Source organism: Falco peregrinus, chromosome 6 (assembly GCF_023634155.1).
Source record: "Falco peregrinus isolate bFalPer1 chromosome 6, bFalPer1.pri, whole genome shotgun sequence".
NCBI lineage: Eukaryota > Metazoa > Chordata > Aves > Falconiformes > Falconidae > Falco > Falco peregrinus.
In genome coordinates this window covers 76,410,744-76,423,014 of record NC_073726.1, presented here as the reverse complement: position 1 = coordinate 76,423,014, position 12,271 = coordinate 76,410,744, and the positions used below count along the sequence as shown (strand labels likewise).

General features: G+C 54.3%; 1 protein-coding gene across 1 annotated transcript; it reads left to right on the top strand.

Annotated features, from left to right (window-relative positions):
- Positions 1 to 3,917: 3,917 nt before the first annotated feature.
- On the top strand, positions 3,918 to 10,414 carry BHLHE41 (basic helix-loop-helix family member e41). Its single transcript, XM_055809074.1, has 5 exons — positions 3,918 to 4,288; positions 4,547 to 4,610; positions 4,889 to 4,996; positions 5,243 to 5,354; positions 5,473 to 10,414. Exons 1-5 carry the CDS (start codon positions 4,227 to 4,229, stop codon positions 6,498 to 6,500), a joined length of 1,374 nt encoding a protein of 457 aa, XP_055665049.1. The 5' UTR covers positions 3,918 to 4,226; the 3' UTR covers positions 6,501 to 10,414.
- The last annotated feature ends 1,857 nt before the right edge of the window (positions 10,415 to 12,271 follow it).

Here is a 12,271-nt window from a genome sequence, read left to right as displayed (position 1 = left end):
GTGTTAGCCACAGAGCTGTGCTGACAGGACTCCCGGTGACTGACTGGCTTCTCACCAGTGTTTGCTTCCTGGCCCAATGCTCTGCTGCAGCCCATGATTTAAGCACTTTGGCAAATTTCTCTACCTCTCACGGCGTCTTTGGCTCCCCATTAAACACAGAGATATCGTTTCTGGCTCAGGAAGTCTCTGCACCACAGGCCACTGGGACCTGAGAGACTGGCCTGGGGAGCTTCCATTACGTGCGTGCCCTGTTGGTCTGCTCCTCCCGAGGCATCTCCTGCTGGACTCTGACACAGCTGGACTTCTTTCTGACACAGCTGAGGTTTTTTTATGTGCTTTCGTTCCATTTTTTCCCCTGGTGTCAATCTAGTCATCCCATAATGAAAATCTATTAATAGGGCAATGTCCAGTCTACCCTCAAAGTCCTCAGCAGTATCTTGTTATTCAACCAAAATGATCCAGATCCTTCAGCTGAATTCTCTTTGTCCCCCACCTTGTAGCACACAGCTGACCAGCTTTCTCTAGTTTGATGGTTGATTCTAGTCATACAGCCAGCCCAGATAATTCAATCTTTTTTTCCTGAAGGCAAATACTCACTACCATAAGAGCTGAGCCCATCAAGTTGGCTCCTAGGCACCCTATTTTGGAGTTGTTCCCTTATGCCATGGTTACGAACTGAGCGGAATAAACCTCCCAGACGTATTCTCCTCAAAGACTGTGGCTTTTGCACTGATCCAGCTGGGACAGACAGTCTGATTCCTTCCTCCTGCAAACTGAAAATGGCGGTGAGCGCTTGGTAATAGGTGGTGTTCTGTAGCCCTTGTCTACAGCAGGAGGCTGGTTTTTTCCTGTGGTGACCTGCAAGCCTTTTGTTTCCTTTTCTGAGTGATTTTTCAGTTTTTTAACTCTTTGCTGTGGTTCATCTTGGCTTGTAAATTGGCCAAAGTTTTTCTTGTGCCTCTTATTTTCTGGAAAACATTCTTTTCCATGATAGTCATGCTGATGATCACCTCTTTGATCCGTCTTGCCATTTTAAACTGGGAATCTTCCAGGAGAATTTTGCACTCTCTCTGGACACTGAAGCCTTTTATCCTTGTCTGCAGGTGACCTCTTATAAACCTCTCTTAGAAGTTACCAGATGTTGCTTGAACTCTTTTTTGCAAAGTCTCCAGCTGTTCCGGCTCATGTTTTGCATCTTTTGGTCATTTTTTATTTCTGTTCCCGCTTGGTTCCAGAGGAATCCCAAAATTAGGACCTCTCCTCCTAGAAGCTGAGTCTCACTCCAGACACTGTTTCCATAATTTGAACATTTGCAGGTTGTTCCAGAGAGGATGAAGCTGGCAAAGATGCTCCAGAAATGTTCCAGGTGCTCCGCAAGGAGGTGCCTCAGAAGTGCTCACCCCCTGCTCCCCACCCCCATGTATTAGTTACAGAAACCATGCAAAGCCCTGCTTTCCTGCCCATGGGAGGAATCAGCTGGAGGACACTCTCCCTTCTTTCAGAGTTCAAGCTCCCTTTGAGTCAGCACTCCCCCAAAAGGTCTCCATGTGCTTTATCTCAGGGTTAAGCTCCTTCTTTTATTTGCGTTGCACCTCCAGTTTTCTTGATGTTTTCTCAGACCAGTCCAGTCAGGAGGAGAGGAATTTCATGCTGAAGGCGTTTATGTCTCTCCACTGCCTAGCAAGAGAGCCTGTAGCTCCATCTTAAGCTGTCCCACATGGATGCCTAACTTGGGGCGACCAACAGTACCCTGCACGGCTAACTCCTGCTGGCCCATGCCGGCACCCAGCAAGTTTCACTTGCAGCCTGCAATCCCCCTTCCCGAGGGAGCTGGTCTGTATAGTCCAGGCTGTGTAACAGTTTGCTTTTCTTACCAGCAGCAGATTCTCTCAACAACCTCTGTAGCAGCCCACAAGCCTCTCCTTCTGACACCCGCAAATGTAACCTATAGGCATGTGGCATACATTTATGTTGTTTATTTTTAGCCCCCAGTTTAGTTGCACTGACAGTGTGAAAATGTCATCAGGTTAACAGGGAAAGAGCTATATAAGCCTGCAGTGCCACTTGCTTGCCTGCCAAGCAGGAGCCTCTAACACCTCATCAGAGCCTTCGCTGCTCCTAAAACCTCATTCGCACTTTCCATACGGGCAGTGTGGTTTCAGCAGCTGCCCCCCCGCCCCCCCCCCCCCCCCCCCCCCGGCATATAAAAATCACGAGTTACCCTCCTGATAAGATTACCTGTAAAGCACGATCGTTACAAAGGAATGATGTGACGCTCTTGCCTCTCATTTGGCTGGCGGGGGGGTGCTTTCTGTTTATTGGGGTACTTCCCTGCCAGCTGCTGTGGGAGCCTGAAACTGCCCCTTCCCTCGGTGGGCGCCGGGCTGGGGGTCACGCACCCCCAGCGGCCGGAGCCTGCGGGAGGGAGGGAGCGATGCTGGACCGAACGAAAGGCTGGCGGTCAGCGTTGGCGGGAGAGGGGGGGACAAGCGCATCTCTGCGGATCGCCTCTGCTGACAGCTCCCGCCTGCCGTTCCCGCCGGGCATACCGGAGAGAAAGCCGCCAGCCCGGCCGTGTGTCGGGGAGCGCGGAGGGGGCGTTTCTCCCCCCGCACCGCACAGCACGTGGGGGACGGGTCCGCTGGACATTCCGCACGTTGCAGGGCCGCACATGCCGCGCCGGCGTGCACACGCAGCACACACGGCGGGAACACGCACACGCGGGGACACGCACGCACGGCGCCTCTGCCCGGGGCAAGGGGAAGAGCATCCCGTTTCCTCGGGGGCAGCAGCAGCAGCAGCAGCAGCAGCTGCTCCCCCCGCTTCCGCTGGCAGGGGGGTCCTGGCGGGCTGCCCGGCAAAGGAGGGGGGGGGGGGGGGGGGCTGCGGGGCCGCCCGCTGCCCGGTCTGGGCGGGCACGGCGCCCGGTACCCCGAGCTGGGGGGAGCCCGGTGCCGCCCAGTGCCGGCGCCTGCTGGCGGGAGCCGGCGGGGCAGGGCCGCCCGGTGCTGCTGGCGGCAGTGATGTGGCAGCAGGTCGGGTCACGTTGCCGGCCCTGTGCTCGTACCAGTGCGAGACGGGATTAGGGAGGCGGCTGTCGGTGCCGCCGCCGGCGGGGGGCGGGGGCTGCGCGGGCGCGCAGGGGCGGGGGTGTTCCCGCCCCGCCCCGTCCCGGGGCTGCCGCGGGCGGTCGCGCTGCACCGGTACAAATCATCCCCCAATGTCACCCCCCTGCGCCCCGCGGGGATGCAGGCTGCCCGTCGGCAGGGCAGCGTCAAAATACAGATGCCTCTATACTGTATGTATACGTGTTTGTGTGTGTGTGTGTATATACATGCATATGCACACGCATCCGTACGTACGTAAAGAGCGATCGTGCCGCTGCCTGGCGCTGCGGGCAGACCCGGTGCCGGCCGAAGGTCGGGCAGGATTGCTGCGGGGAGCCGCGGCGGCCGGGCGGTGTCACGGCACGGCAGAGCTGCGGCACGGCGGCGCCGAGCCAGGGAGCGCCCCGGGCTGCCGCCGCGCCGCAAGAGCACGCGTGTGCGCCTGTTCTGCCCACGCATCCCGGGATGTATAGAAAAACCTATGCCAAACGTGACCCCCTACCCGCGCCTCTGGGAGAGAGGGTCGATCCGCCGCGGGCACGTTTTCCACGGGCGGGTTACCCTCCCCAAACGCAAAGAAAATTGTAAAAACAAAATTATAAAAATCAGAAAAGCGCAGCAACGCTGACCGCAGCTACGGCAGCAGCAACGGCGGCGATAGCGGTAACACGGGGGAAAGCCGCTGCCTGGAGGGGCGGACCCCGGGCCGACGGCGGGGACCCCCCCTCGGCAGCCCGCGGAGAGCCCCCCCCCCCGCCCGCCCGCCCCCGCCCGCCCCGCCCCCCGCCCGCCCGGCGCGCGCCGCACGTGAGCCGGGTGCGGGGCTGGCTGGCGGCGCGCGTGCCCCGCGGGCAGGCACGGCGCGGCGCGGCGGCGGGTGCAAACTCGCGGCGCAGCGTGTGCTGCGGGCGTGTGCGCGGGGAGCGGGAGCGAGGCGGGCAGGGGGAGCGGCAGCGGCGCAGGCAGGGGGGGACGAACAGCCGCACACTTTCGCCACTGCACGGGAGAGGGGGACGGAGGCTGCATGTGCGCAGCGTCGCTCGCGGATCTCCAAAGACTGATCTCAGCATCCCGCAGGCTCAATCAGAAGCAGCGACGAAACATCAGCCGCTGCCAGACATGGATGAAGGAATCTCCCGCTTGCCGGAGCGGCAGCTGCTGGAGCATAGGGATTTTATAGGGTAAGGCGCCAGGGCAGTGTCTCCGTCTCCTGTCTCTACGGCGCGGCGTTCCGTCGTCTGGAGAAAGTGCGGCGAAGCGCTGGCAGCAGAGCCGGCTCCCCGGCGGGGCGCGGGGCTCGCCGCCCTCCGCGGGCGGACCCGGGCGATCCCTCGCCCGGCCCTTCGGGCAGAGCGCTCGGTGTCTGCTCGCCCACTCGAGGAGGTGCTGGGCTATAGGTCTCGCTCTTGCCGGTGCTGGATCTTTGTGTTTTTCTCCAGGCTGGACTACCCTTCGCTGTATATGTGCAAACCCAAAAGAGGCGTGAAGAGGGACGAAAGCAAGGTAAGTAAGTTTCTCGGGCTGTTCTCGCTTAAGCGCTTAATTGGGGTTCGCTCAATTTTACGGCGCAGCTTCAGTGCCAGGAGCATCCCCGGGGGGCACCGCGTTTAACTTCCCCCCCGAATCGCGAGCGGGTTTACGAGCGAGCTGGCACGGCGGGGAGAGCGGTGCCTTGGCGATAATTTGCGCGGCATGTGGTCGGCATGACATTTGTTTTGGTTTTGATCGTCGTTCCGGGGGACTCTGTCTAACGCTGGGCTTTTCCGGATTTCGCTAACTAGGAAACGTACAAACTGCCACATAGACTGATAGAAAAGAAGAGGCGAGACAGGATTAACGAATGCATTGCCCAGCTGAAGGATTTACTGCCCGAGCATCTGAAATTGACGGTAAGGTGCAGAGGAGGGTAGATGTACACGCAGATGCAGGCGCCGGCAGCCTGCCCGCTGCGCAGCCCCCGTGGTGGCGGGGGTGCGGGACGCCGGGCTGCCCGCCCGCCTGCCGGCTGCGGCGGCCGCCCTGGCCGGTTAAGGCCCCTCGGGGCCCGGCTTCCCCGAAGTTACGGAGGCGGCGTTTGGCGGTGGCCGAAGCGTGCCGGGAGGTAGCCGAGCCGCCCCCATCCCTTGCCTTTGCAGACGCTGGGACACCTGGAGAAAGCGGTGGTGCTGGAATTGACTTTGAAACACTTGAAAGCGCTAACAGCCTTAACGGAGCAGCAGCACCAGAAGATCATTGCTTTGCAGAACGGTAAGCGGGCCCCGGGGGGCGCCGCCGCTGGGGCGCACCGAGGGCGGGGGGAGGCGCGGAGCGGGGCACTCGGCGCCGGAGCCACGGGCAAACGCTGTCCCCTCGGTCTCCCCCGCAGGGGAGCGGTCCATGAAGTCTCCCGTGCAGGCCGACCTGGACGCCTTCCACTCCGGCTTCCAGACGTGCGCCAAGGAAGTGCTGCAGTACCTCTCCCGCTTCGAGAGCTGGACCCCCCGCGAGCAGCGATGCGCCCAGCTCCTCGGCCACCTGCACTCCATCTCCTCGCAGTTCCTCCCTGGCCCGCAGCTCCTCTCCCCGCCGCCGGGCCCCCTCAGCAAGGGATCCTCCTCCTCTTCCTCCCCGCCCGCCCCCCTCTGCGCGCCGGGCCACAAGCCGGAGGGCCAGGCTAACTGCGTGCCCGTCATCCAGCGGACTCACGCCGCCGAGCTGAGCGCCGAGACCGACACGGACACGGACAGCGGCTACGGCGGGGAGGGCGAGGCGCGCCCCGAGCGCGGCCCCACGGCGGCGGCGGCCGGGGGTCCGCTGCCCGCCCTGGCCATCAAGCAGGAGCCGTCGGGGGACGAGGCGCCCCCCGCGCCCAAGCGGCTGAAGCTGGACCGCGGCGGCAGTCCCCTGCCCGGCCCGCCGGGGCTGGCGGCGCGGGGCTCCGAGGCGGCGGCGGCGGCGCTGGTCAGACCCGACGCCGCCCTGCTGGGCTCCCTGATGGCCCTGGGGGCGGGCGGCGGCGGGGCCCCCTTCGGACAGCCGGCGGCGGCCCCTTTCTGCCTGCCCTTCTACTTCATCTCCCCCTCCGCCGCCGCCGCCTACATGCAGCCCTTCCTGGATAAAGGCAGCCTGGAGAAGTATCTCTACCCCGCCGCCCCCATCCCGCTCCTCTACCCGGGCATCCCGGCCCAGGCGGCCGCCGCCGCGGCCGCCGCCGCGGCCGCCGCTTCCTTCCCCTGCCTCTCCTCCGTGCTCGGCCCCGCCGAGAAGGCGGCCGCCGCCGCCGCCGCCGGGCTGCCCCCAGCGCCCCACCTCCCGCACCCCTTCGCTGCCGCCGCCGGGCTGGCCGCCGCCGCCGAGCCCGGCGAGGAGGCCGAGACCGCAGCCGCCGAGGAGCCCGGCGCCGAGGGCCCGTGAGACGCCGCCGGCCGGGAGCCCCCACGGGCTCCCCGCCGCCGCTGCCCTCCCCTCGGACTGGCCGCCCCGCCGCGGGGCGGGGAGGGGCCGTTGGGCCGGTACCTGCGCCCCCGGTTGCCTACGGAGGGCAGGGCGGTGTCTGCCAGGGGCCGCGGGGCCGGGCCGGGCCGAGCCGGGTGGCGCCGGGAGCCGGCGGCCGTGGGGTGCCGGGGCCCGGCCCAGTGAGCGGCGCCCCCGCGGGGAGCCCCGCTGCCGAGGCGGCTGGTCCTGGCGGCGCCCCCGCAGAGGACCGTCGAGGATAAAATTTGCTACTCAGTATTTTTTTAATGTTCGGCTTTATAAATGCATACATATGTTAAGGAAAACAAAACAAAACAAAAAAGAAGAAGGAAGAAAAAAATAGTAAGGATACTTTTTTTTTTTTTTTCTCTCTACAAGGTAACTTAAATGTTGCACCTTATTTGGAATGGGTTTATACAGTGTCCCTAAGTCCCACTTAGGAACTTGCACTTCTTGTCCGGGAGACCTGGGTGGGTTCGGGGTGAGGGCAGGGGGCGAGGCGAGGGGGGAAGGGCAGACCCCAGCACCCGTGCTAGCACTTTACTGAGAACCGCAGTGTGGAAGGATGCACCCTGAGCCCAAACCTGCAGTGCCTTGAGCACCCGGGGATGCTGCTGGCTCCAGCGAGTTTTGGGTGTGCAAGGGAAGGAGGGTCCGACCCATTATGTAACCTTGTGTTTATATATATATATATATATTATTTTTTTTCTTTCGGCTAAGGTATACAGGTGTGGCAAGTGCATTGGTTCTCACCCTGTCTTTATTTAAATTCATTATGTTCCCCAGAGGTTTTTCCCCCACCCTTGCTGTATAAAATGAATGTTTCTGCACTGAACTACAAAAAGAAGCCCCCCCTCTCTCCCCCAAGAACACACAGAGCAGCTCATCAGCCTAACTCATTTTATCCTCAATTCTGAGCGACACAAACTGGAGGCCGTAGGTGAACACCTCACTGTGCAATCAGAAACGATTAGACCAGTCGGGGTAAGTTTCCCATGTGGGTTCTCCCCTCATCCCATACGCAAATATCGCGATTTCCCTTTCTGGAGACAAACCAGACACCAGATAATCACACAGATAAAGCTTTTATAATAAGGCTTAAACCAAGACCTTGCCTAGATATTTTTAGTTTGTTGCCAAGGTAGCACTGTGAGAGATCTCACTTGAATGTTATGTAAGAGGTGAGACACAACAGCCTGGTGAGGAGCAAGCGCGTATCCGGGGTCTGTCAGTCCGTTCGGTGCATCTGCTGCTGCTGTTGCTACTGTTTGCCTCAAACGCTGTGTTTAAACAACGTTAAAAAAAAAAAAAATCTTAACTAGCCTACAGAGTGGCTGTATGTAAATAGTTGTTAATACATCCAATTAATGATGTCTGACATGCTATTTTTGTAGGGAGAAAATATGTGTTAATGATATTTTGAGTTAAATATCTTTTGGGAGGATTTGCTGAAAAAGTTGCACTTTTGTTACAATGCTTATGCTTGATACAAGCTTATGCTGTCTTAAATTATTAAAAAAAAATAAATCCTGTCTGCAAGAAACCAGCTGTTTTAGAACAGTTTAGTATGTGATATATTAGAAATCAATCTTTATATTCAGTATTTTCCAGCACTCCATGAATTCTATTATCTAAATATTTCCACACTATTTTGTGATTAAAAAAATTCTTACTAAGGAATAAAAACTTTAATACACAAAATGGGGTTGTCTACTAATTAAAAATCTTACGATAATAGATAATAATGGGTGCACTGAGCTTCAAAACGTATGATTGCTTGGCTGATGATAATCATTTAATGCCTTTTCATATTTTCAGTCGGGGTTTGAATTTGCTTGGTTTCCTTTAATTCACTTTAGTAAAGTCTGTTTTAAGATGTGCATGTTTCAGAAAGCAAAGTGCAAAGCATGTGTGTGGAACATGTATGTTTCTTCCCGACAGCTACTTTTTCCCTCTCCTTTTCACAAAATACTCATCTTCAAAATTAACATTTTACAGCCCTGGTGCTGCATGGGAGCTGTCTTTGCTCACAATGAACAAACTTTGCGATTTGCCTGACAGTCTAATGACACATCGCAGTCTCTGGAGGAATGATGTATGTCCCAGCGTGGAAATCCTCTAAGAAAACCGAGCATTTGGCAGGGGGATGTGTGTGGTGGGTGTGTGTGGTGGGGAGCAGGAGGGGGGATAGAGTGGTGGAAATAGGCAAGTAATTCATAAGCATGGAAACCCAGCACCCTAAAGACTTGCACAGATTTAATATTTGAGCTGCAGATCACCTTTTCTTTCAAAAATTCTTCCTGTTGCAGAGAAATAAAATTAAGAAAACCCTCAGACAGTAGGCAATGTTTATGTAAGAGAAATACAAGGGAAGCGTTTCGTGCTCCCTCTGCTGGTTTTCCACTACCAGTGACTCCATTCTCAGGGAAGCTCCAAAAACGAATGAAGTTGGAAAGCAAATACAATACAAAACTCTTAAGACACGTGTGATTCCAGCAGTCCTTTAAAGTATCGAAGGAATTATAAATGGGGTGAAAAGTAAGTGCTCCTTTTAAACCTTTCAAATGGGATTGTTAGGTATACGTCTTTTCACACAGAAGTTATAGTAATATTAATTCCTATTTGAAAGAGATACAGGAGGGCCATCTGCACACCTACCAATGGACACACAGAAGTGCTGTTTCCACGAAGTGATGACAATGGAGCAGAGGCTGTTACATCACATCAGCGCACCTGTTGAAGTTGGTTATTTGTGGGCTGAAATCCAAGCTTATCAAAGGTAACGGGAAAAAACGCTCGGTCGTCTTTGGATCCTGTCCCTGTGCCTTGCGTTATCGCAGGAGTGGAAGTGAACGAGGTTCAACCCTTCAACTCGGTAACTCGCCAACCACTTTACTTTGACCTGCATACTTAACCAGCTTAACACTTGTTACGTGGCCAGAGTTATGCTGGGACAAACGTGCTCATATACTCCAACCCTTCATACTAAGGAGGGAATTGGCCTTACTGAGCACGAAGCTCTTCCTACTGTTTTACTATATGCACAGAAAGGGTGGAGCCACCAGCATGTTTCAAAAAAATTGTACCCCTCATGAACAACTTGCATAGTTTGAAACCTGAGCATGGGCTAGCTGCTTCATGTCTCTCTCAGATTTCCAGCCTTTGGGAATATGTATCAGTTTAGATTTCATTGGGCTATAAACCTAGATCCTTATAGGGTTTTATCAATTTCAGTATTTACCATGTACAATAACATTGTTTTTATTAGCCCTTGAATCAAACGTGCCAAATGACTTCACACCAAGTTCCAGCATCAGTGCAGTCTATTAAATTTTATTACATAAAGCATAAAGACAAAATATGTGTATTCAGATAATATGAATGCCTAACAAAAGCAAACACATGGAAAAAAAAAGGTTTGTAATTGAGGCTGATAACCCATTGCTGCTGGAGAAAAAAGGCAAATGACAGGAGGGACCCTAGTGTCAGTTTAAAATTATCAAATTCCAGGCTTCCTCGGATTTCTCTGGAGCCTAAATCAAATTGTATGTTTCGTATTTTCTCAAGGTTAAAAAAGAATCATATAAACATTGGACAAGAACCTGACAGGTTTAAACATACATCCACTTCTGTGCAATAATACATATTATCAAGACTTGTTATTTCCTACCTACTTCCTACAACTGTATGACATATGGACCCTCATCCACACTTCCCGAGTGCCAAGGGTGCAGGACTGGGTGCTACATTTATTGCATGCACCTGAGTACATACTCGGTTTTCTCATAAACCACATGATAAGGGATATAAGCTGGTGAATGTATTTTCTTAAGCAATAAACTCTGAAAACAGTATATTATAGTGCCATGAAAGTCTGTTATAGTATGTTAAATAAACACAGCTGAGATCAAGCCAATGGAAGGTAACAACATGCACATTCCACTAAAGGTCACAAAAATTTTATGTTTGGAAGGATTACAGTTGTGGAACTCAAATTGACCATCAGCCTTGTTTAAGAAAGGCCTGACCTACCAATTAAGTCAATGTGAATCCTTTTCTTGAGTGTAACGGGCTTTGGAGTAGGTCCTAAGTCTGTTTTGGGGCCTGTTTGTTTGTCTGTTTAATTTTCACCTGTAGTCAGGGCAGACTGAACGTCTTTGACATCCAGCAAGCCTGGGGACTGTGTGCAATGTGTGTTTCAGCACCAATAAATTTATAGCCTGCCCTGCACCCTGGGTCTCACAACCTATTTCCTTTTCCCTTCAAACAACAGCTCTTGGAGACATGTGATCTCTGCCTTCTTTGAGAAGTTTCCTGCCTGCTAGTTGCAGAAATGAACGTGAAAGCATGACCTCAAAGAAAGCAAGTAACAAAAATGCCAAATTTTCTCTCCGGAAAAAAAAAAAAAAAAAAAGGATTTTTTTAGAGCCGGTTTCACTCAAGAAGGTCTGAATCTCTATTTACTCTCTGGTTATACTGCAGTCTCAGGGTAGCTCACTGCAAAGCAGCAAGAGGAGCCAAAGGCTCACCTGCCACTAGCAGTGCTGTGCAAGTCCTAGACACATGTGGGCTGGATGTGAGCAAGGGTGAGCTTCCACTGTCACTTCAGTCTCTGCATCCTTCCTGTGGCTACAGCATTTCAGTCTCCAGGGTTGTCAATCTGTCACAAACGCTAAACTCACGGCAGCCTCAATCAGGCCGCGCCGCAGGCTGCGCAGAGCTGCCCTGCCCCAGGCCGAGCAGCAGAGCTGTTCTGCCTCACTGAACTCACGGGGTGCCCAGTGGCAGCGCACCTGCTGCTGCCGCTGCTGCCCTTTCCTGGGGTGCAAGCATGCCTCTTCCTGCCTGGCACTCCCCAGAGGAGGCAGGTGACGCCTGGGACAGGTGGGAAGGTGTCATCTTGGTTTCGGAAAGCACAGACAGTGATCCCAGGCAGCTCTACTGGGCCATGGGGGAGGGGAGAGTTCTTAGTTCTGCCTCTATAAAGGCCAGTTGGTTGCGTGGGTTTTTCACTTCTATGTATTTTTAAAGCTTGTGCCCAAGTCATTCTCACAAATAAGCAATTTCTAAAGAACAACCTCAGGAAAAGAGCTGTGTAAATATGGCACCTTCTTACTCAGCAGAAAATTGGCTCCCCAAGTGTGTTTGGAGCGATACCTGCACTACAGAGCCAACTGAGCTGACATATACTGAAATGGATTCAATTTTCACTGTACTTTATCAACAAAATTGCTAAGGCTCCAGCCCTGCAGTCGGTGGCAGGCAGGCACACAGCTCTGCTTACGCATAAAGTTGTTTGCAAAGAAGCCCATCTATATAGGAGCAGTAGTCCATCTGCACGGTCCGAATTATGGCATTAAGGGTTTCAGACTTGGTTAAGAGCCCACTGAACTGAGTGGGCAGGTTTTGATCCTGTGAATAGTGGCACTGATTACTACTTCTGTGGTACGGAGATCAAGCTTCCAGTAAAGGCTGTAAGACTGGGCCCTAGGTTCCAGCTGCAGGACTGACTTTCCTCCTTGGCTGGAATATGAGTATCTCCATCAAAACCAAATGGGAACAACCATAAACCACCGAGGGCTGACTGTAACAATAAAGCAGCCTGAAATGCAGAAAAAAAGCTTTTCCGGGCAGAAAGATCGCCAAATGTGTTTGCAGGAGTAGCAGTCAGAGAAATAGAATGTATTTTTTACTATGCAAGTTGAACTCTT

What these genes read in the sequence shown, in the direction of transcription:
- BHLHE41 (XM_055809074.1), top strand. Translation starts at nt 4,227, where the DNA reads ATGGATGAAGGAATCTCCCGCTTGCCGGAGCGGCAGCTGCTGGAGCAT. An exon ending in GAGCATAGGGATTTTATAGG is followed by an intron (nt 4,289 to 4,546) that starts GTAAGGCGCCAG and finishes GTTTTTCTCCAG; the next exon opens with GCTGGACTACCCTTCGCTGT. An exon ending in TGAAGAGGGACGAAAGCAAG is followed by an intron (nt 4,611 to 4,888) that starts GTAAGTAAGTTT and finishes TTCGCTAACTAG; the next exon opens with GAAACGTACAAACTGCCACA.